The 25132-nt window shown below is 41.5% G+C and overlaps 1 protein-coding gene across 3 annotated transcripts in view; it reads right to left on the reverse strand.

The window, feature by feature from the left end:
- The window catches only part of RAPGEF3 (Rap guanine nucleotide exchange factor 3), a 182557-nt gene that overhangs the window by 27717 nt on the left and 129708 nt on the right, over positions 1 to 25132 (reverse strand). For all 3 annotated transcript variants that reach the window (XM_068267305.1, XM_068267307.1, XM_068267308.1), the window contains exons 11-19: positions 24275 to 24363; positions 21613 to 21691; positions 16004 to 16154; positions 15351 to 15433; positions 10534 to 10576; positions 8889 to 8970; positions 7719 to 7865; positions 6386 to 6483; positions 3178 to 3303 (exon numbers count right to left, since the gene is read on the reverse strand). In XM_068267305.1, coding sequence (XP_068123406.1) covers positions 3178 to 3303; positions 6386 to 6483; positions 7719 to 7865; positions 8889 to 8970; positions 10534 to 10576; positions 15351 to 15433; positions 16004 to 16154; positions 21613 to 21691; positions 24275 to 24363 — 898 coding nt within the window. The remainder of the gene's footprint in view (positions 1 to 3177; positions 3304 to 6385; positions 6484 to 7718; positions 7866 to 8888; positions 8971 to 10533; positions 10577 to 15350; positions 15434 to 16003; positions 16155 to 21612; positions 21692 to 24274; positions 24364 to 25132) is intronic.

Consider the following 25132-nt stretch of genomic DNA (forward strand, 5'->3'; position numbering starts at 1 on the left):
ACTGGAGGCCACAAAGTGGACACTGCTGTTCTCACCATGGAGATAACTGATGGCAGGAGACTGTGTATGGTCAAGAATAGGAACATGATGACATTCAAAATTAATTCACATTGATATTTTATATACAGGTAGTCCCCGGTTGACAAATGAGATAGAGACTGTAGGTTGGTTCTTAAAGCTAATGTAACCCCTGTTTAAAAAAAAAAAAAAGTCAGATACTCACCTAAGGAGAGGGAAGGCTCGGTTCTAATGAGCCATCCCTCTCCTCTCCCGGTGGCCTTGGTGCTGTGCTGGCTCCTCCGTTCTCATCCCCGGCCGAGGGGACTTCGGAAGTCTTCGGGAGCCGAGTCCTCCCGAAGACAGGCCGTGCACACGTGAGTGGCGCGCGCGTGCGCAGTGTTATCGCGGCCCGTCTTCGGGAGCACTCAGGCTCCCGAAGCATTTCCGAAGCCTCCTTATGGCCGGGAGCCAGCGGTATTTGACCGAAACGGCTGAATACCGCTACGGGGGAGCCAGGACAGCAGCGGGAATCGGGAGAGGAGAGGGAGTGCTCTATGGGACCCAGAGCCTCCCTCTCCTTAGGTGAGTATCTGACTTTTTTTTTTTTAAACTGGTTCCCATTAGCTTTAACTTGGATCTGTTCTTAAAGAGACACTGAAGCGGAAAAAAAATATGATATCATGATTTGTATGTGTAGTACAGCTAAGAAATAAAACAAGGATCAGAGACATAAGTCTAATTGTTTCCAGTACAGGAAGAGTTAAGAAACTCCAGTTGTTATCTCTATGCAAAAAAGCCATTAAGCTCTACCACTTTCAAAGTCGCAGAATAGAATGCCGAGTAGTGTGTAAACTGCAAATATTAAAGAATGATGAAATGTTATAAAACACACTATATAACTTAAAATAAAAATATAAGAATATTTTCTTTGCTACTAATCTTCTAGTAATTATCCGTACTATACAACCAATTCATTACATCATATATATTTTTTTCCGCTTCAGTGTCTCTTTAAGCCAGAACACTGTGCCATCTCTGTCCCCTGTACCTCCTCTGTGCCTCCAGTGTCACCCTCTGTGTCACCTCTGTTCCCCTGTGCCTTCAGTGTCCACCTCTAACCTTCCCCCCATGTCACCTCTGTCCCACTTTCCCTCAGGTATCCCTTTCTGTAACACCTCTGTCTCCACTGTGTCCCTCTGTATCACCTCTGCCCCCATCCCCTTTGTGCCTCCTTCTGTCCCTCTTTGTGCCTCCTTCTGTCCCTCTTTGTGCCTCCTTCTGTCCCTCTTTGTGCCTCCTTCTGTCCCTCTTTGTGCCTCCTTCTGTCCCTCTTTGTGCCTCCTTCTGTCCCTCTTTGTGCCTCCTTTTGTCCCTCTTTGTGCCTCCTTCTGTTCCTCTTTGTGCTTCCTTCTGTCCCTCTTTGTGACTCCTTCTGTCCCTCTTTGTGCCTCCTTCTGTCCCTCTTTGTGCCTCCTTTTGTTCCTCTTTGTGCTTCCTTCTGTCCCTCTTTGTGCCTCCTTCTGTCCCTCTTTGTGCCTCCTTCTGTCCCTCTTTGTGCCTCCTTCTGTCCTAGTGATAATCGTAATGTGCTAATTTCGCTTCCGCAAAATTTCAGATAAAACTTTAAAATGACCACTATACATAATGTAAATACGATTTTGAAATTGAATTGATTTCACATATTCCATGCAAACATCCAGAGGGTCCCGGCACTGGATCACTGGTTTGCTTTCACATGTATAAAATGTGTATGCAGAACTCGGTACTCGCTATATAGTGTACTGCAGCAAAATGGAATTTTATGGAGTTTAAAAGAAAAAAAAACACATTTTTTTCTTTGATTTTTTTTTTTTTATTAATGTTCTCAAAAACTGCAAGATCTTTTTTTAAAAAAAAAATGTTTTAACTTGTTCCCGCCGAATCAAATGTTGCATTTTCCTGGCATATATATCGGTGGATTAATCGTAGGTTGTTTCCAATAATCGTAAGTTGGGCGTTCATTAGTCAGGGACTACCTGTACTTACAAGCTCTATTACTAACCAGTTTAGTGTTTCCGCAAACCACCACCAGTGCATGTTTTGCAGGTAACCTCACATATGCACAAAGGGTGTAATTAATGTCTCGGATATGTGGATTGATTAATGGCTTGGATTTTCACAGGACATTAACTGTTGGTGGCTCACAAGGACAAGTTTGAAACACACTGAACTAGTTACTAGAAACCATATGATCCTATCACATGATCACAACCAGTATTCAGAGGGGATGATCAAGTGAGATCCAAATAATTTCACCCATCATTCAAGTTTCATGGAAACGATATTTAGCTTGACATTGGATCAATCAGAATAACTTCCTGTCAATTTTTATGGTGCAAGTTCAAACTGCATAACATTTACATGAAATATGAATGCATAGGAAAATTATTTGCATCGCATTGTTCATCCTTAGCAATCAGTCAGGAGAGATTCCAATCAAGCTTATAACTTGCCTGTGAGAAGTTTGATGCGAGAGGCGAACATTAACAGGAATGTCCATGCTCAACTATCGTCAACCTCCATAGCAACAGTATACGTCACTTGCCTATAGCCTAGCAACATGTCTGTACACTACTTCAGCCCTAAACTGTCGCATAAAGGATTGAGTTCTGATTCTTACAACTGACAGCACCATAAAGTACCCCTGAACTGGGTTTTTCTCAACATACTTTTAATTTTCTTTTATTTGTGATGCAGTGACATATGTCACAGCACCATCCTCACACTCCAGCACCCCCTGAGGTCCCCACTCTGCACAGCCGTAATATTCGACTGAGCAGAACGTCAGTTATGGATGGGGAAAAAGGGGCAGTTCCCTCTCCTCTCTGCACGTCTCCTCTATTTGCCACGTATGGTTTAATTGCAGTACAGCATATTGGAACCATAAGCGGCGAGTGGAGGACAGGCGGAGAGGAGGCTGAACTTCCACTACCTCCCCGCCCACAATTGACCTCCTGCTCATTTGAATATTATGGCTGAGCAAAGCGGGGGCCACGGGGTGCTAGAGCAAGAGGATGGTGCTGTGACATATGTCACAGCACCACAGATAAAAGAGAATTAAAAGTATGAGAAAAACACAGTTCAGAGGTACTTTAGGTATGGAGGGCCTGTTTAGATATTATGAAGGATTTACATTACCTGGTGAACGCTCTTAAAAAGGTTCCAGTCGTTCTCTGTCATCTGATGTGCCAAGTCTTTGGAGCTGATTAAGTCTAGCATGTCATAGCTACTGGTAGTGGGGCCCATTTGCTCAGGAAGTGGAGTCTTTTAAAACAGGAAATAGGAAACAGAAATGTAAGTTTCATTGAAAAGTATAAATAGATACTTAACCAAAAATGAACTACATATTAAGATTATCATGCAGTCTCTGCTTAGAAACAGTCCATTCTGCTTAGAAAAAGACTATTCTCCAGATTCTACTGATTCTACTGATCTTCAGTCTAAATATAAACTCACCTAAAGGATTAATAGGAACACCTGTTCAATTTCTCATTAATGCAATTATCTCATCAACCAATCCCATGGCAGTTGCTTCAATGCATTTAGGGGTGTGGTCCTGGCCAAGACAAAGGCCTCAATTCACTAAACTTATCTCCTGTCTTTAATATCGTTTCTAGAGTTATCACCATGGTGATAAGGCATGTAGTATTCAGGAAACATTTTATCTCAGGCAAACCTAAAGTTAACTCTTCTGTCTTTAAGTTAAGGTGAGATCTCTAAAATTAACTTTTAAATCCTTAAAATAACTCCAGAATTCTAAAGTTAAAGACAGGCTGTTAATTAACTGCATGTGAAAATAACTACAAAGGAGGTAACAACTACAGAGGAGGTAACTTAAATACAGAGGAGGTAACTTAAGGAATGAAGAGATAAGATAACTCTCTCGCTGTGTGGAGGTAAATTTGCTTTTGCCTTATTATCTCCAGCATGATTTTCGTGAATTAAGGACAATCTCCTGAACTCCAAACTGAATGTCAGAATGGGAAGAAAGGTGATTCAAGCAATTTTGAGCGTGGCATGGTTATTGGTGCTAGAGGGGCCGGTCTGAGTATTTCACAATCTGCTTAGTTACTGGGATTGTAACGCACAACCATTTCTAGGGTTTACAAAGAATGGTGTGAAAAGGGAAAAACATCCAGTATGCGGCAGTCCTGTGCGAAAATGCCTGATTGATGCTAGAGGTCAGAGGAGAATGGGCCGACTGATTCAAGCTAATAGAAGAGCAACATTGACTGAAATAACCACTCATTACAACCGAGGTATGCAGCAAAGCATTTGTGAAGCCACAACACGCACAACCTTGAGGCGGATGGGCTACAGCAGCAGAAGACCCCATCGGGTACCACTCATCTCATCTACAAATAGGAAAAAGAGGCTACAATTTGCACAAGCTCACCAAAATTGGACAGTTGAAGACTGGAAAAATGTTGCCTGGTCTGATGAGTCTCAATAGAGTCAGAATTTGGCGTAAACAGAATGAGAACATGGATCCATCATGCCTTGTTACCACTGTGCAGGCTGGTGGTGATGGTGTAATGGTGTGGGGGATGCTTTCTTGGCATACTTTAGGTCCCTTAGTGCCAATTGTGCATCGTTTAAATGCCTCCAGCGATCGGAGATCAGGAGATCCCGTTCAAAGAACTGGATCTCCTGGAGGGCTTCCCCCATCGCCATGGCGATGGGCGGGATGACGTCATCGACGTCGTGACGTCAAAGGGGACTCCGATCCACCCCACAGCACTGCCTGGCACTGATTGGCCAGGCAGCGCACGGGGTCTGGGGGGGGGCGGCTGTGGCGCAACGGATAGCGGCGGATCGGAGGGGAGCGGCGGCGATCGGATTGCACACGCAGCTAGCAAAGTGCTAGCTGCGTGTAGCAAAAAAAAAATTATGCAAAACGGCCCAGCGGGGCCTGAGCGGTGCCTTTCGGCGGCATAGCCCGAGCTCAGCATGGGCTTACCGCCAGGGAGGTTAATAATCCTTTAGGTAAGTGTATATCTTAGACCGACACGTTTTATTTGATAAGCCACAGTACAAGATTCCACCACAAAAAAAAGTACCATAAAAGGTAATGGTTCAAGGATAAATTAAAGCACTGAGGCATAAGGATTCCCTTTCTGTTGACATGTAACATAACTGGCTGCAGGCTCCAAGGTTAAAGGGACACTTAAGTCAAACAAAAAAAATGAGTTTTACTCACCTGGGGCTTCCAATAGCCCCCTGCAGTTGTCCGGTGCCCTCGCCATCTCCCTCCAATCCTCCTGGCCCCACCGGCAGCCACTTCCTGTTTCAGCGACAGGAGCTGACAGACTGGGGACGCGAGTGATTCTTCACGTTCCCAGACACATTAGCACCCTCTATGCTGCTATATGGTATATGATATATGCTATAGCAGCATAGATGGCGCTATTGTGGCCAGGAACGCGAAGAATCACTCGCGTCCCCATCCTGTCAGCTCCTGTCACCGAAACAGGAAGTGGCTGCCGGTGGGGCCAGGAGGATCGGAGGGAGACGGCGAAGGCACCGGACAGCTGCAGGGGGCTATTGGATGCCCCAGGTGGGTAAAACTCATTTTTTTTGTTTGACTTAAGTGTCCCTTTAAAGAAAGACCTACATTGCTCATAAATCTATAGCACAATTTCTGTTGGTGTTATCCAACGGAGTGCCTAGTTATTTGACATCAGCAGGAATTTCGAGCACCATAGACTTGTACATGCATACCCGCTGACTTGGAATGTCCAGTGTTTAACCTAGCTGGAAATGTAACCCTTTCCAATCCTATGTTGGATTATGGCCCACATTGGCATTTTCCAGCATAGGTCCAATGTCAGATATAGGCTGACATGATAAAATATTACTGCCACTAGGGGCGCTATTGCAGGACAAAATCCAGCACCACATCAGCTGCTTTAGATGAAAATGTTGGACTAAGTCCCACACTTTGATTGCCACCAGCCCCAGCCTCCACAGCTGCACCCTGTAATTAATATATTGGGCTCCTCAGTAGGGACGGCTTTGCCAAATCCAGTTTGGCATCATTCATGGCCCTGCCCCCTCCCCCTGATGTCAGGTCACCTCATTGTCTTAGTGTGAGGAAGTACAAACCAATTGCTGGGGTGAGGGGGCATTGCTGATCAAGAAAATGGTTTGGACAGGGTTTAAAATGACACTTTTTTTTTTTTTTTACAAAGCTGCAGATCACTGTCTCTACAGCATAGAATGTACACCTGGAATATGTCTAGATCCTGGATCTTTTGTGTTGTATTGTTTTGTATTTCTGACAACATAGTCACATTTAGATTGTCACCGTTAGTCTATGGGATATAACGATTAATTATTGACTCACCAGGGTGGGCAGCTCCTGGGCACTGCACATAAATAGCTTCTCGTTCACTCCCAGAGATGTGAATACACTGATGTCTTCATGTTTTAAACAGACTTGTTCTGCCACACATTAATAACATATAATATAAATAACAAGCACATCTTGAAATTCACAAGTGTTTATAATTTAAAGTTAAGTTCAAATTATGTCTGCTGCCCCGCATTTTGACAGATCATGCAGTGGGCTCAAAATGGACAGGCTGAAGACTGTAATAGGCCATTTCTGTGGGCCAATTCATATGTTTGTCCATTGCATCAGATTGCAATGGAATTTTATGTTATTAACAGGATCTGTTTACAGTTTCACACTTGGCAATACGCAAGACTAAAATCCAACTTGTATGATTTTTTAGAAGCCTGTGATGCAAAGGCATCCTCTTCTACCCACTCCAAATGAACCACAACGCATGATTACAGTAGACCCTGCACTATCTGCTCCAGTTGGCCATTGGCGATCCGTCTCCATGTGCATCGAGTCTTAGCCCATCTCGTTTGAGTCTGTTGTGGTCCATCGCAGAGGGATGGGATTTCAAATGATTACTGAGGACTATAAGCAATCAAGGGAACTTGGACTAGATGTTTTGAAAACAATCTTCTATTGGTCCTGATGCACAACACAGCTGTAATGATGCCATGTGCGCAGCTTTACTGTTACTAACGCTGGAGGTGCACCACACGTTAACCTGTTAGTGCCGGGGACTGATGAAGGAGTAAATTAGCAGTGCATTGAGAACCCTTCTTAGAAAAATGAGGCTGACCTGGATTTAATAGGAAAAAAAAACATTCTTGTTGTTGATGCTGATTGCAACTGCAGTCACACAGTCATAAAACTCCCAGCAGTAGCCATCACTTATAACAATGTGTTTTACATTTTTCACAATAGCTGTGCATTAAAGGATAACTGAAGTGAGAGGGATATGGCGGCTGCCATATTTATTTATTTTTCTAAGCAATACCAGTTGCCTGGCAGCCCTGTTGATCCTCTGCCTCTAATACTTTTAGCCATAGACCCTGAACAAGCATGCAGCAGATCAGGTGTTTCTGACATTATTGTCAGATCTAACAAGATTATCTGCATGCTTGTTTCTGGTGTGATTCAGACACTCCTGCAGCCAAATAAATCAGCAGGGCTGTCAGGCAACTGGTATTGTTTAAAAGGAAATACATACGGCAGCCTCCATATTATTCTCTCTTCAGTTGTCCTTTAAGTTTTACATGGTAAAGTGAATGCTTCTTTTACACAACACAATACAATGCTTGCATTAGATATACAATACTTAAATAATATAACACACCTCCACTTGAATTGACTTTCACCAGGATTTGGTCTCTATGGCAGCCATTTTTTGTGGCCACAGATGACAGCACTTCCTGCACAGTTGCATTTACGGAAAACATAGCAGTAACACAAGAGTGATCTGGTAGATAAATGTCATAGGACACTATAAAAAGAAGGAGAAGTATATTAAACAACAGTAAATGTAAGAGTTGCATTACGTTTATAACCAACAGTAGTAGAGGAAAGCCTAAAAATGGGCAACTATAGCAATACAATTATCTTTGACAACATAGGATAACATATATCAAATTGTATCCACATCTTATTAAAAGAATAAACAAAACACAAAGGGCAGTTATTAAAGGGGCACTATGGCAAAAAATTGTAAAATGTAAAATAAGTGCAAACATAGACAAATAAGGAGTATTCTCCTATGAAGAGATGGACTAGTCCAAAACCTGTCGCTTCTGTCAGATTTCTACTACCTACTGTAAGTGACAGCAACATAGGAGAAAAGCAATTTATGGCTCATTTTACTCTGGAAAAAAACGTACTCTTATATGTATATGTTTGCATGTATTGAACATTTTACAATTTTTCACCATAGTGCCCCTTTAATTACGGTACTATCTAACATAAAAGTTAAAAGAAGTGCATAAATAAGATATTACAATTATACGAGGGTTGTGATATGCATTAAATTCACGGAGGGCTATCTACGTAGAAAGAAAAAACAATCAGCCCACCTCTGTAATCACAATATTTTCCATTATAGACAACATTTCTATTTAATTGCATAAGGGCCAGAGTGTGGATTCTCAACTGTAACTGTGACAGTTTAATGCAATGTTATAAATAAAGCTATATAACTAAAAATAAGCATGAGATTTTTTTCTTTGCTACTACGGTATTTATAATCCGTACTATACATACAATTCATTGTATCATAAGTTTATTTTGACTTCAGGTTCACTAATTGCATAAGGGCCTGAATGCGTTGACATGTCTGTTTATCTATTTTTGGATCCATTTGTCTCCATTGCGGAAAATACTGGTAATTAATTTTTATGTGCAGTGTGAAGCTATCCTTATGAATAGAGCAATAGCAAACTAAAGTTCGGATGTATTAATTTCAACTCTTTCTTGTACTCATACAATATAGCATAGGACATTTTGAATACTGTACCTTTGTCATGGGCTCTGATAGTACACGAGTTAGCAGACTGGTCTTCCTCCACACTGGAAAGAAGGTTCCCATTGTTGCAAATCTGCTGACAGCAGACAGGGTTAAGTGAATGGCAATGGACAGCAGTATGTTTGGTGTGTGCAAGTAACAGAGAAAGCCAATATTTTTATTGAGATTGACAAGCGTAATCAAACAATCTAACAAAAAAGACCAGGAAATCTTGGTCAAAACAGTGTTTAAAATAATCAATGGTCAAAATAGCTAAATATAAACATCAGACTGTCTAAGACTTGAGGATAAGCAACAAGAAAAAAAAGTCCATATCCTTTTCACCATAGGTGGGAAAGTGCATGACTATAAACAATACTCTCATAACCTAGAACGGGGGCCTAAGGTCAAGATACTTATCACCGGTTTTTGTTTTTTTAAGAATAGCAATGACTCTCTGTAAACTAAGGGCCCCTTCCTTAAATCTATAAATAAAAAGAACATAAACAGATAATATAGAAAGAAACACAGAAGGAAAATAGAGATAAAGAGATAAATACTGGGCAGGCTTCTCCTTTACAGGATTCTGCTTTATTGTCACAAAATGCATGCCAAAAATACCCGTACATTAAGAATAACTCCAGAGTGGCCACTATAACCTTGGGGCTTTCGTAGTCTACATCCCACCTACACATGCGGGAACTTCTTTTTTCACCCAAACTAACCATGTATATTACTATGTAACCAAGGTCATCTTGGGACTAACACATGAGTTTGTATCTGCATATATGGGTCCTCTAAGTTATGAAGGCTTGTATGTTCAGCTATGTAAGGTGTAGGGGATATCTTTGCTCTTATCTGAGGAAGTCAACTCGTGCTGGAGATGAGGAACCTGAACTTTGCTGTCTCAGGATCAGGGCCGGAGCTACCATAGGAAGAAATGGACAATTGCCCCAGAGCCTGCAGGGGCCCCCAAGGTGTCCCTCCCCATCTTAACTGTTACTCCCCAGGGACACTGCAGAGCATTTGGCAGAGTAGCGTCTCATTTGTGCTGGTGGGCAGGTGAGACACTACACTGACATAGACACTGCAGAGGTCCTAGGGAGCACAGTTAAGTTGGAAGGTGATTGTGGAGGGTCAGCAGCCAGCTCAGGGGCCCAGGAGGAAATTTGGCTGCAACAAAAGGGCCCCTAATGACGCTTTTTGGTCGGGGGGGGGGGGTTTGTTTGGGGGCCCCGAAGCTAATTTTTCCCTAGGGCCCAATTGTTACTTGAACCGGCCCTGCTCAGGATATTGCTTTTCAGACAAGAGCAATGAACCTCCCTTTTAAAAGGAAATACTGTATATTCCTGTATCTTTTCTTATGCTGTCAGATCAAATGGAACTGTTAATTACACAATAAGACTGTGTTCTGAATACTAAATAGGCTTAACATGGTCAGATGAAGTCTGTGTGTAAAAGTACTAGGACACACTGAATGTTTCCATTGTAACCCACAGCATCATATGTATATATATATATTTACATGCACAGTAATTACACACCAGGAAAACATTAGTTCTGAAATCACTACAATGCCTGCAGTTACAGAGAAGCCATTGTGGCTAGTCTACCCTGACAAGCCATTCGGTTAGGACAGTGGCCAAGTCTTACTTACCTTTATTTGAGGAGAGCCATATCCACTGCCGCTCATATCTAATCTGTAAGGATATTATGAGAAACATACTTTTATATTTATACCTTTATGCAGAAACATAACTTTGTAGGTTAAAGGAACACTATCAATACCCAACTGTTCTAAAATGACAATGTAAAAATAATGTCTAAGTAGCTGTGTAAACATTTTTCTACTTTTAATGTTAAATATCAGAGGCAAAAGCTGCAATTCATTGTGTGTAGATTTGTGTGTAGATTTTAGCTACGTTTTGGAATGTCTCATTTGCAGGGGTATGAATCTCTGCAGTCTGACATGCTAAGAACAGTGTAATATTGAAGCAGAGTTATATGAAAACAAAAGCCTGTCAGGTATCAGGTTACACATACACAATTACAAATGTTTATGTTGCACATAAGATACATTTCCTCTGCTCTCTGTGAGAGAAAGCTCTGCCTGTCTCTGACTGAGCTCTATACACACATATGATTAACTGACAGATGCACTGTGAGGGCATTCCCCCTCCCCTCATGGCTCATTCTGCTGTCAGATTACAGCAGACTGCCCTCAGAAAAGTGTGAAAGGAATTAGATACACAAAGAGATAAAGATCCAATTGTAAACACCAGTGTTTAGCAGCACTTCCTATACATTTCCTATCTCAATTGAAAAAAACATGTTAATCGATAGTCTTCCTTTAAGTAAGGGTGTCAATGACCCTTACTATAAACAATGACAGAAAAGGTCTACTCATTGTGGCAAAATGATCAATTCCTCTCTGACATGAATCTGATCAGAGAGGAATTGATTCAAGTCACACACAGCACATTGACATAGGTTTCAGAATGAAGATCAATCAAACAGCAAAGCTATAGGACATTGATCTACAGCTGATCTACTGCTGCTTCCTCACTGTCTGGACCGAGCAATCATTTTGATCCATTTTCTATAAAAATCACATTACAATTGATCTGTGCAACAGATTCCCATCCGGTTCAATCAGAGTGATGAAATCTGCCAAAAACTGAGCAGGAAAATCGATACTTGCTCTGCACTGAGTTAAGTTTCAACAAAGTTATCTTCAGTTGTGCTGGACCCCTGGATCCGAGTCCGAGATCTCAGAGATGTCTGAAACTAATCAATGGCAGGCAGGCAGAAGAAGCACATTTTGGAGGAACTGGTACTTCAGTTTTAGTGATGGTTGTAATCTGATAATTATAATTACTTGAAATTTCACGTAAATTTTCACAATTACAGCTATACATAATTACGATTTGGACATTCAATTGATTTCATGTAATCCATTTGTAATTTTGCGTAATTTTTGTGTAATTTGCATGTAATTTTATGCCGACTTTAGGAGTCAACAGCAAAGCTCCCATACATGCTATTGTCACCAACATTTATAAGAAAATAAAAGGACACTCGAGGTGAAAATAAACAAATGAAACAAATGATTGTATCTATCTTCCTTCTCCTAAAAATGAGACTTTTTAAGATACTCCACGGTTTTCTTTAATGTTTAACCACTTCACCACTGAGGGGGTTTACCCCCTGACCACCAGAGCAATTTTCACCTTTCAGCGCTCCTTCCATTCATTCGTCTATAACTTTATCATTACTTATCACAATTAAACGATCTATATCTTGTTTTTTCCACCACTAATTAGGCTTTCTTTAGGTGGGACATTATGCCAAGAATTATTTTATTCTAAATGTGTTTTAATGGGAAAATAGGAAAAATCTGGGAAAAAATTAATTATTTTTCAGTTTTCGGCCATTATAGTTTTTAATTAATGCATGCTACTGTAATTAAAACCCATGAAATGTATTTGCCCTTTTGTTCCGGTTATAAAACTGTTATAAAATTGTCCCTATCACAATGTTTGGCGCCAATATTTTATTTGTAAATAAAGGTGCATTTTTTTCAGTTTTGCGTCCATCCCTAATTACAAGCCCATAGTTTATAAAGTAACAGTGTTGTACCCTCCTGACATAAATATTTTAAAAGTTCAGTCCCTAAGGTAACTATTTATGTATTTTTTTTTATTGTACATTTTTTTTTTTTTTTTTTAATTACAAAAAAAAAAAAAAATTGGGAGTGTGGGAGGTAATGAGTTATTTTTTTGTGTAAAAGTAATTTATTTGTATGTGAAAAATGTGTAGGGTGTAGTTTACTATTTGGCCACAAGATGGCCACAGTAACTTTTTGTTTTAATGCGACCTCCAAGCGTCCTTCCGGAAGCTTGGAGGAAGTACTTGGAGGCTGGGTAAGATCACAATGATCGCGCTGCCCATCGGAGAGCAGCGGATCATTGCGGGGCTTAGATCAACGAACGGGAATGGATTTTCCCGTTCATTAATCTCCGGGCGAGCGGGCGGCGGCGTGTTTACTAGCGGCGGGTGGCGTGTTTACGAGCGGGAGCGCAGACAGCGGCGGGAGTGCGCAAAGTACGGATTTCTCTGTCCCTGGGGGTTAAAGGATGGAAAAAGGGACGGAGAAATTCGTACGGGCGGGGGGAAAGTGGTTAAATCTAATTTTTAAGTTTTAACTGTTTTATTGTTTTTGCTCAATGACACATTCATTAAAGTATGCCAGAGCTAAAATCTATAAACTATTGACCCTTTTTATCTCTTTCCTGCTCTCAGAAGTCATTTTCTGCTAGGAAAGTGTTTTATAGTTGGAATTTCTTATCAGTGAGGGTCACACTGTAGTCACTTCCTGTCTGAGTCAGGACTGAGTCAGCCACTTACATACCTGATATTTTGTGCAAATTTGGACAGAGGCGCCAGGCAGGTTAAAATGATCTAAAAACAACTAAAAAGGAGGAGTACAGGTGGACTTACCTCCTGAAATGATGGACAATCGCCTCTGTGAGGCGCATTGCCACTATTGGACCTTTTTGAGCTTGCACTCCTTGCCTGATGAAGCGGGTTATACCTGCGAAACGCGTTGCAGAGTGCCAAAATTAATTCTTATTTGCGACTTGAACAATCTCGATTGTCCATCATTTCAGGAGGTAAGTCCACCTGTACTCCTCCTTTTTAGTTGTTTTTAGATCATTTTAACCTGCCTGGCGCCTCTGTCCAAATTTGCACAAAATATCAGGTATGTAAGTGGCTGACTCAGTCCTGACTCAGACAGGAAGTGACTACAGTGTGACCCTCACTGATAAGAAATTCCATTTTAACCTGCCTGGCGCCTCTGTCCAAATTTGCACAGTATATAGTCCACCTTGGGTGGAGGGGACTGTCCCCTTCTTTCTATCTACAGAGAGCGACTTCTTAAACCTGAGTGGGGTCAGGTTCTAATACTCCCCACCTGCATTTCAAGTGGTTGCCTATGTGGTAACCCGTGTTTGTGAGTATATCCACATCTGTTAATTATTTCGCCAACAATTGTTAGACTTACTGCACTATATTGGGCTCTCGGTTTTTCTTTTTCTTTTTGTTTCAAGTGCATACCTGATATTTAACTCTTTCAGGCAGAGAAAAAAAGGAACACAGCATAGTTATTTGTGTGGTAGGCACTGTACATACACATGTCTATCTCATCATGTCACATGTCACCTTAGGTATCCTTTAAGGAGAAGAGTGGGACCAAGTGAAAAAAAAAAAAAAAAAAAAAAAGACTGTCGTTTTTGAGAAAATTGATATTAAAATGCAAAGGAAAAATGTTTTTTAAATTGGTGACAATGGCATGTATGGGGGCTTTCGCTAAAGTTGGCAGAAAATTATGCAAAAATGCAAAATTACAGTTTCTAATTATGTGTACAAACTAAATTAATTACGATTTTTACCACAATTTCGCATTACAATGGAATCCAAAGTGGATTGATGAGGTCATGAAGAGCGGGGGGAGCCCACGCTCAATGAGAACACAAATTGGAGCAGGGAGGTGTTCTCAGTGTGAATCAGCAAAGGTTGGACCTGGCATAAGGTTGGACCTGGCATAAAGCTGGACCTGGCATGTCCGATCAACCAGATGGATTTGGTGAATTAAAGGGAGAATAAATCTCAAAAGTGATACCTACCGTATATACTCATATATAAGCCTTCCCGTGTATGAGCCGACCTTCCAAATTTTTCCCCTGAAACACTCTAATAATGTGTGACCCATGGATAAGCGACCCACCAATGTGTCCTTCTAGTTTACTCCCTGTATGTAGGCAGAGTGACTTCCCCTGTATGTGGTGAATGTGATGCAGAGTGAAGCATGCTTGCAGAGTGCATGTGTATGATTATGCAGAGTGCATTTGTTTGATTATGCAGAGTGCATGTGTATGATTATGCAGAGTATGTATAGAATGCATATGGTGCAGTGTGTTGTGAAGTGTACATATAGCTACCTCTCCTCAGCAGCCATCTTCCTGTCTACCTTGCAGCTCTGCACTTGCTAGATCCAGGCTTCAGTGTCTTCTGGTTAGTGGGCAGCCATCTTCCCATCTCCCTTGCAGCTTTGTACTCCATGCTGACCTCTAGTAGCTGAGTACAGAACTAGCAAGCAGAGCTGCATGGGAGACGTTGCCAGGAATGAGGAGAGGTAACTTTACCCCCACACATGACTCGCATATAAGCCAATCCCCCACTTTTGGGACACTTTCTTTGTCCTACAAATTTGACTTATATGCGAGTATATACAGTAATAATACGGTTATCTAATGTATATTTTCAAATGATTTATACTTATTACAGGTATTAATCACTACTAAAAGACAGGCAATTGATCTATCACAGTTCAAATATATAATGAAGCCTCGCAGTAGATCCTTTGGAATACTACAGCCTTCATATGCTACAGGAAATCTATAATTTACTTACGTTTTAGTCTTCCTTCTGTCCTGGAGATTTTCCTTTAAGCAAGCTAGCAAACGGGAGTCTCCACTAATGTATTCTGAGAGTTTCTAAACCAAAAATATAAAAAAATTATTTCATTAAACAATGGTCTAGGATATCAATTTACAAGTGGCAACCATTTACAGATACATTTCCATTATTTAGGCTACATTAAGATGCATAAATGCTTATTTCTGATTGGCTGTCCTGGGATGAGGGGGTTTGACCTATTGCCGTGGGGTTTTGGTGCAGGACCTGTGTTCTGGCATATTTGAATAGAGCACCAAATATGACTGTGACAAACTGCAAACATCTAGAATACACAGCACTGAACATAATCTCAGGCTTGTGCAATCTGGCACCTGGTTGCTTTAGCACAGGCTTTGAGTGATTCAGGTTCTGGGGATTTTTATTCCATTGAAGCATAACATTGCAACAACTAACAAGCTTGATCGTCGATTTCTGGATGCTTGGTGGTCGCTTAACAAGCAAGATCTGCTATATATTGCACCTACTACCTTCTATTTAGCTTTTTCAGAAAACATACTGGAACTGATATCTTTGCATGTTTGCCCATTCATACTCCTGCATATGTGCACATATAGTAGTCAGGAGCACATTGTATTGTAATTACTTACCTCTAGAAAGCTTTTAGCACTTGGCTCATCCTCCAGTAACTGCCCATACAGTGCTACCCAGAGGCTGACTAGTCGCACAATGTTCTCTCTCTTGTGAAGAGAGTAGGTGGCCTTCTCAGGTTCATTCATCTCCATTGGCTCCTCATTAAACCTGAAGCTTGGTTAAGGTCAATCGTGGACAGATTCATTTCAAATGACATTGAGAAACTAAATAGAACATTTGCCTAGTTAACTACTGTAACACAGGGGGATAGGTAGTGGGTGCTTTTTCTGTTCTGAGATAGACACAGTGCAAAGCAAGTCTGGAGACAGTCTTTGTGCTGCACTAACAACAGGGTTCATTTGTGATGTAAAGGCTATTTACAAGCTATTTACACTGTGTACAGAAAACGTAAAAAAATATGAACACAATCCTTGCCACTAGATAAGCTACTAGCTAAACTTAAAGGACAACTGTAGTGAGAGGTATGTGGAGGCTGCCATGTTTATTTCTTTTTAAACAATACCAGTTGCCTGGCAGCCCTGCTGATCTATTTGGCTGCAGTGGTGTCTGAATAACACCAGAAACAAGCACGCAGCTAATCTTCTCAGATCTGACAAAAATGTCAGAAACAACTGACCTGCTGCATGCTTGTTCAGGGTCTGTGGCTGAATGTTTTAGAGGCAGGGGATCACCAGGATAGTCAGGCAACTGGTACTGCTTAAAAGGAAATAAACATGGCAGCCTCCACATACCTCTCACAACAGTTGTCCTTTAATTTGAGAAGCATCTCTACAGGGTGCAAACCTAATGTTTGACTCAAACAAACAACAGAAATGGTTGAACAGCAGTCTTTACCAGCACAAAACACAAATACCTTTTTTTTTGTCAGTCCAGCAAAGCCCTGTGCTTCCCATAGAAAGATTGCATTGAACTGAGCTCATCAGCCTTTAGGTGGCCACAAACCATCTTCTCAATTTGAGAATTGCAATCATTTTTTTTCTGATTGATTGTAACTACGTGAGCAATGTATAACACACCTGTTTGTTTTTCCCTGATTGTGAAAAAAAAAATAATTGAAAGCGCAAAAATAAATAAATAAATGCTGGATCTATAAATCAAAAAAATTGGCAACACGTCCTACACCATTCACTTTGCTGAAACATTAATCAGAATTCTTTGTTTCTCTCATTTGACCTCTATAGAAAAAAACTGAGGTACGATCACGTCTTGCTCAACAAAATTTTTTTCAAAGATTTTTCTGTACAACCGATTGTTTTTGGAAAACCTTTTTAACCACTCCACCCCAAAGGCGTTTTTACCCTAACGGACAAGAGCAATTTTCACCTTTTTAGTGCTCATCCCTTTCATTTGCCAATAGCTTAATCACTACTAATCACAATGAAATGATCTATACATTGTTTTTTTTTCACCACCAATTGGGCTTTTTGGGGTTGATATTTGTTTACAGTAATTACTTTATTTTCTATACATTTTAAAGGGAAAAACAAGGAAAAAAATGTAAAAAATACACTATTTCTCCAATTTCATCCCCTATAGTTCTAATATAAACACTGCTACCGTACATAAAACCCACACATTTTATCTGTCTATGTGTCCTGGTTATCACAAGATTTTAATTTTGTCCCTAGTAGTATGGTGACAATATAGTATTTATAAATTAAGGTGTATTTTTTGTTTGGTGTTTTTTTTTCCACTATTTTTACGTGCACGGGGATGCATGTGCAGGCGCGGGGGCGCAGCACCACTGTCTGACTTATAAAAACGTCCTAGAGCCATTAAGAGGCTCTAGCAGGAGGTTTTTATAAGTCAGCTTGTCATAAAGCAGTTAATGTATCGTTTGTGGACACCTATTTATTTCTCAACTCTCTCAGGTAGAACACCAAGGCCCCTATTCAATTAAATTTTCTCCTAGGTGATATTTTCACACCTTATCAATAAAATGCCCCTCAAGCCACCAGGAAGCAAGAAAATACACAGAATAATTTTGTCATTACTTTGTTAGCTACTTTTTGGTACTTTTTCAATAGCAGAGTACTTAAAATGTATTTTGATGAAAAAGGTTCTCTTTGGAGGAAACTTAGGAGAAAAAGTGAATTGAATAAGGGCCCAAGTCTCTGAGTCAACTTGCTTTCTGATGTGAGCACTTGTCTTGGCGAGAACACAAGATCCCTGAGTGTATCTGATAAATGGCAGTGCAGATGAGAGAACTCTGGAACATATATAAACACCATCAAGTACCCGCAGTGATGGCTAACCTTGGCACTCCAGCTGTGGTGGAACTACAAACCCAATGAGGCATTGCAATACTCTGACAGCGCTAAGCATTACTCAGGGAGGCAGAGGCATGATGGGATTTGTAGTTTTGTCACAGTTGGAGTGCCAAGGTTAGCCCTCACTGAACTACTGTATATACTCGAATACAAGTCAACCTTGTGTATAAGTCGACTTCAATATTCAACCCTCTTAAGCTGGAATTTTTGTATTGACTCAAGTATAAGTCTACCCAGGAATGTTAATGGCTGCACTTGGGGACCAGGAGGGGTTAATGACTGCACTGCATACAATATTGCAACTATTAACCCCTCCTGTCCCTTAAGTGCAGCCAATACCTCCTTCAGGCTCCCAAGTGCTGCAATTATTTACACCATTTTATGCAGCCCATTATTGCACCCCCCGCCCCTTTCCTTGTTAATTGTTGTGGCCAGGACTTTACTCAAGGTATCATTTACCACTGGGTAAATTGCTGCCAATGAGAATATCACTTATTAGTACACACATAACTCACTGTGCTCAGTGTTGCCCATGACTCGTGTATAAGTCAACCCCTATACTTTTATGAAGTGAATCAGACCTAAATTTCTCGAATTATACTCAAGTATATACAGTGCTTTCCTAGACAGTCTCTCCCTGCAACTGCCACACTACACCTCTATATCTCTTTCAATCAAGCAGTGTTCTATTTGCCTCAGTATTCAGTGTATCCTACATCATTTGAAACACAAGAACCATTATAGATCAAAAAAGCACTCATAGTTATAATGGTGGGTAAAAGTTCCTGTGGATCTGTAACACATGTGGATTACCAAGTTTATACAAGACTTGATAGATTTCCTATGGATACTAAAATGAAACCTACAGGCAATCACTCATTTTGTGATAATAAGGAGTTATTGGAACGATATTTCTGCTTTCAATGATATTTGCAGCCAGGTGCTTTAGGTGAGCTTGTTGGGAGCAGAAAAGGATTAAGACGAAACGGGGCCCAAGACAACCTAGTAACTTTGCCCCCTACCATAATAGTCTTTCTGGTAAACTGAGGAGGGAATGTGGTCAAAAAAGGCGGCAGTACGGCCCTTTGAAGCCCCCTAGGCCCCAGGCACCTGCCTAGGTTGCCTCGGGAGGCTCCTTGTTGGAAGTAAGTTGGGGCTATTTTTTGTTCTGTAAGTGGTTATTTTCACAGCCCATTCTGCTCTATTTATACAAGTCATAAGTTTGAGCAGACTGCCGCCAGTTTCATAAGCTGTGGGTAAAGCTGTATAGGCGTGAGTATTCTTTCAGAGAAGTTCAGGATAACAAAAAGCACATGAGATAAGCTCAGCACTATATGAGAATGATTTACTAAATGAGTTGAAAAACAACTGGAGCCATATAAAACTGCATTTTACAGCACTAACAACTATAGTAGTTAGATTTAACAGAATACTCAGGATGTCTCAGGATGTTAACAGACTCAGGATGACCTAAAACTACTAGGAAAGTATAGGGGACTAAAAGAGACCAAAAAGAGACCCTCCTGCTGAAAAGCAATGCTTATTGTGATTTGCCTTCTGAAAACAGAAGACATTGGGGATAATTCAGCTTTAAGTAAACAACTGTAGTTACTCACAATGCATCACTATTAAATATGCAAATTACCTCATTATGCCCCTGAAGCCAGGCTTACATCCAGGACCGCTGGTGTATAGCAAGCCTATAGCTTATACATTTTATAGAGACACATCAACCCCACATGCAGACAGCTTGTTTGGGACTTTTGGCCCTCCTCAGTGCATGGCAGGGATTTAAATGGCTCAATGGGATAGGGCCTGGACCAGTACAACAGAGTAACCAAGCAGTGCAGTGTGACCCAAAACTACTAGTAAACTATAGGGGACTAAAAGAGACCGAAAAGCCATCCTACTAAAAAGCAATGCTTGGTGTGATTTGCCTTCTTAAAGGACTTCCGAGGCCAAATTTAGAAAAAAAAATAAAAAAGTTAGATACCTGCATCAGTTTGGAAGGCACGGAGGATGCCGTCCACGCTCTCTGTGCCGTTCCGCTGGGTCCCCATCCGCTCAATAGCCCCCCAAACGGCTCACGACCGCACGGCCTGGGTCGGGTTCTCCTGCCTGCACAAAGATGGCCACCGGAGCTGGCTGCGGCTGCGTAGTCCGCATAGCCGTGAGTGCGGCTGTGCAAGGGCCTGGCCGAGGCATAGGCTGGAGAGGCTCCAGCCTCAGGGCGCAGTGTAGGGGGGGCGCACAATTCATTCAGCTGTCATTCCTAATTGTGTATTAAGCAGAAAGAAATAAGAAAAGGGGATACATAGCAGTGACTGCAAGCCAGATAACTAGATATTAAGGTGTTGGGGGCCCTGTGGCCCTCTTAGTCTAATAGCAATCAGTGTGTGACAGCTGGGGTGGGAGGGATGGAGGGGCGCACTTTGGTGTCTCAGCCTTGGGTGCTGGAGGACCTTGTCCCTGCTCTGGGCTGTGCAGCTCTAGGGCCAACCCCCCGATCCACGTAACAGGCTGTTTCCTGTAGTGTGGATTGGGGGGTTGGCCCTAGAGCTGCGCAGCCGCACTCGCGGCTATGCGGACTGCGCAGCCGCGGCCAGCTCCGGCGGCCATCTCTGTGCAGGCAGGAGAGCCCGACCCAGGCCGTGCGGTCGGGAGCCATTCGGGGGGCTATTGAGCGGCGGGGACGCGGCGGAACGGCACGGAGAGCGTGGACGGCGTCCTCCGTGCCTTCCAAACTGATGCAGGTATCTAACTTTTTTCATTTTGTTTTCTAAATTTGGCCTCGGAAGTCCTTTAAAACAGAAGATACTTGTGATAATTCAGCTTTAAGTGGAGAACTTAAAGGACCACTATCGCAAAAAAAAATAGGCAGTTGAAATCTGACAGTACCGACAGGTTTTGGGCCATTCCATCTCCTCATGGGGGATTCTCGGGGTTTTATTTGTTTTCAACAGCATTTCCTGAACAGCAGTTGCAAAGTCTAACTGACAAAATAGTGTGCAAGTGAGTAGGGAGGCCGGCTGGTATCTTACTATTTTGGCAATTACACTGCTGTTCAGGAGATGCTGTTGAAAACAAATAAAACCCTGTGAATCCCCTATGAGGAGATGGACTGGTCCAAAACCTGTCGGTTCGGGAAGATTTTAACTGCCTACTTTTTCACGATAGTGGTCCTATAAGTAGTTGAAATTGTTTTTTCACTTAGGGAAGCAGCTGAAATAGAATCAGTTAGCTACAAACTACAAGGTCTACTTCAGCTGCTGTTTCTTCCACAGCGGCCTGACACACTAAATTACACCAGAAATTTCTACACATTCCCAGGATACTGGTGGAGCAGTGCTTGGCAAAACTGACTTGTTGGCATGAATACGTTATGAGTCAGGAGGAAATCACCAGCAAACGAGTCTGAGAAGAAAGAAAGAATGTTAATGTTTCACTTCCAGTCATAACCAAACAGTCATTTTTCACATTATAGAAATTGGTACAAATCTCACAAAGGCAGAAAATTACTTGTGACATATTATTCAACATTCAGTTTTAGTGTTTTTAAAAGGGAATTCCAATTTCCTAGTAAACTTTTGATTCAGCTGTGGCTGCTAGTGTTGGTGTTCGAATTCAGGTAATCAGGTAATGGAAATTCAGAAACCCAAATTCGCCCATCACCACACTTCATCATCCAGACAAGTGGACAGGATCATGTGACATGCAAATAAGTGAACTCCCCCTGACTCTGTCCACTTGTCTGGGTGCTGAAGTGTCGTGACGGGCGATTTCAGTTACCCGAATTCAAGCATCAACACTACTTTGGACCTCAATTGGGTATTTATTGCTGTCTGTGTTCCTACTGGAGATAATTCTTTTCACTGGTTATCCTAGAAGAAGCACAAGACAATTTCATCAAAGTGAAGTGAAATCTTAACTTTGAAGCTACAGAGGAGTTAATATACTCGATAGGGAGATTCTATTTAAACTCCTGTTCCCCCGACAATGCTAAAATGTTTGGTATAATTTCACTTTTCTGCTGCCAACATTTACAGAGACAGGAAGTAGTATATGACTTCTTAAAAACAAAAAGTTATGGTTAGATTTCCACAATGGGCATGATTCACAAACTTTTTCACCTGTTTTCACCTTATCTATGTTACTGTTTAAGCTTCCAAAGAGTAAAAATACAATACAATTAAAGGGACACTTAAGTCAAACAAAAAAAAATGAGTTTTACTCACCTGGGGCTTCCAATAGCCCCCTGCAGCTGTCCAGTGCCCTCGCCGTCTCCCTGCAATCCATCTGGCCCCGCCGGCAGCCACTTCCTGTTTCGGTGACAGGAGCTGACAGGCTGGGGACGCGAGTGATTCTTCGCGTTCCCAGACACATTAGCACCCTCTATGCTGCTATATGGTATATAATATATGCTATAGCAGCATAGATGGCGCTATTGTGGCCAGGAACGCGAAGAATCACTCGCGTCCCCAGCCTGTCAGCTCCTGTCACCGAAACAGGAAGTGGCTGCCGGCGGGGCCAGGAGGATCGGAGGGAGACGGCGAGGGCACCGGACAGCTGCAGGGGGGCTATTGGAAGCCCCAGGTGAGTAAAACTCATTTTTTTGGTTTGACTTAAGTGTCCCTTTAAGGTAAAAGAAAGTCATACTGAAATTCATTCAATATCAATTAGGTGATTAATAAGTAATGTATGAGAAGTTTTGTGAATAGAAACAGAATTATGGTAACAGAAAAACACACAGGTAGGTTAATTGGCTTCCACCAGTTATTGACTCTAAGGGCCCTTCAATTCCTTTTTTCTACTAAGTTTTCTCTTAGGTGATATTTTCACACTTTATCAATAAAGTGTTTTATTTTCTTTACATAACTTAAACGTAATCTGAAGTGAAAATAAATGTATGAGATCATGTGTAGTACAGCTAAGAAATAGAACAATAGTAGCAAAGAAAAGAGTCTCATATTGTTTCCAGTACAGGAAGAGTTAAGAAACTTCAGTTGTTATCTATGCAAAAGAGCTTCTCTGAGCTCTGACCCAACTTGAGTCCAAGACGGTGCTGTTTTCTGAAGCACTTATACATCAAAGAAACAGTGACAGGCAGCTTCAGATAAGATTGTACTGCAGGGAGGTTCGAAGGGTCATTAGCTCTGCTATGTTTCATAGTTTAAAATACGGAGTTTGTAAAATGCAAATATGACAGAATGATGCAATGTTATAAAAAAAAAATCTATATAAAATGAAAACAAAAATATGAGACTCTTTTTTTTGCCACTAATGTTCTATTATTTATCCATACTATACATACAATTATTTATATATATACATATTTTTTTGGGTGTTTTTTTTTTTGCTTCTGTGTCTTAGTGTACTTATGTTAATTGCTGCACTTTGATTTTACTAGTAAACAAACTACATCAACACTCAGTGGTGCAGCTACAGAGCCATAGGATCCAGTGTATATTTGGCACTCTTCCTCCAGTAATAACATGAAATGTAGCACCATGACTAGTATTCCAGGATGAGCCATAGTGTGAGAGAGGTGTAAGCAGAGAGAGGAGAACAGTTTGTTAATGATCACTATAGAAGTAAATTAAGTGGTGGCTGAGTGAAGGCTCTAGGTAGGTCCAGGTGATCATGTGTGGTCACACCCTCTCCATCCCTTGTTGCTATGTCATAGCTAACAGCTCTTACTCCATCTTTTCTTATGGGCCTTCTTGCTTCAAACTAGGGTGTGGAAAAGTAATGTCAACCCGTGGTTAATCAGGGGGCAATTATATTGTGCTTGGCAGGCAGGTGCTGAAAGGAGTATGAGGAGTATAATGTAGGGAGAGAAGAAACTTGGGGAGGATTTTGTTGGTCTGAATCATCATTCCTATGTAATGTTGCTGTAAAATGGCCTCCTCCTTTTATTTGCACTGACGTTCATTTGCACTGACGTTTTATTTGCACTGACGTTCCTCTGTACATGTCAGTACAGATTGGTGTCGTTACCTTCAGGATTGTTAAGCGTTGAATCCAGCCTCATTGTCTCCAGCAAATGCTCCAGAATCTTGTCAGCGGTGCCAGACATAACTGTGTACCTAGATGGAAAAATGTACACTATTAAAGAACAAAGCAACATACATGCAAGTGTTATAACCAAAGTGAAGAGACACCAACTACAGAAAAATGACTCTAGTACTTCACTTTATTTAGGGGATCAATTAATCTATTTTTTGGCGTTGCAGTGCAATGCAAGGGGGGCGGAGTATCGAACTGCAGCACTCTGTCCAGGTGTAAGAATGGCCTAACGCATCAAAAATCCATAATATCCCAACGCTGAACTGTGTCATTGACAATAGTAAGTGGAGATCATACTAAGAGATCAATTGAGAAACCATCCACTGAGGTGACTGTGATACATGTATAGGCAGCAGGAGCATAACTAGAAATCACTGGGCCCCCTTGCAAAACTTTGGATGGGGCTCTCCTAACCCACCACCCCCCCCCCCTCCCCACCCCTCGCTTTCTGCACAGGTAAACTGAGAAGTGCACACTTGAATGTGTTTTCCCTTCCCCATGCAGATAAAAACAGACAGCAATGAAGCACTGCATGCATTTTCTCTATCAATTGTGCGTGTATTCACACTTACAGACACACATGATGTGCAGGAAATGCGTACAGAAAACCGACAGACGAGTGTGCTCCCAGCCTCTGCCTATTACACTCACTCTGTCCACCTCTGATGGAGCAGAACTGGCTCTCCAGACTTCTCCAGCATCACTACAGTACAAAGCACTTGGGGAGGGGTAGTAAGCAGCGCCGTACACAAGAGCCTGCTGCACACTGAATAAAGACTTTCTACAAAT

Source organism: Hyperolius riggenbachi, chromosome 2, assembly GCF_040937935.1.
Source record: "Hyperolius riggenbachi isolate aHypRig1 chromosome 2, aHypRig1.pri, whole genome shotgun sequence".
Taxonomy (NCBI): Eukaryota; Metazoa; Chordata; class Amphibia; order Anura; family Hyperoliidae; genus Hyperolius; species Hyperolius riggenbachi.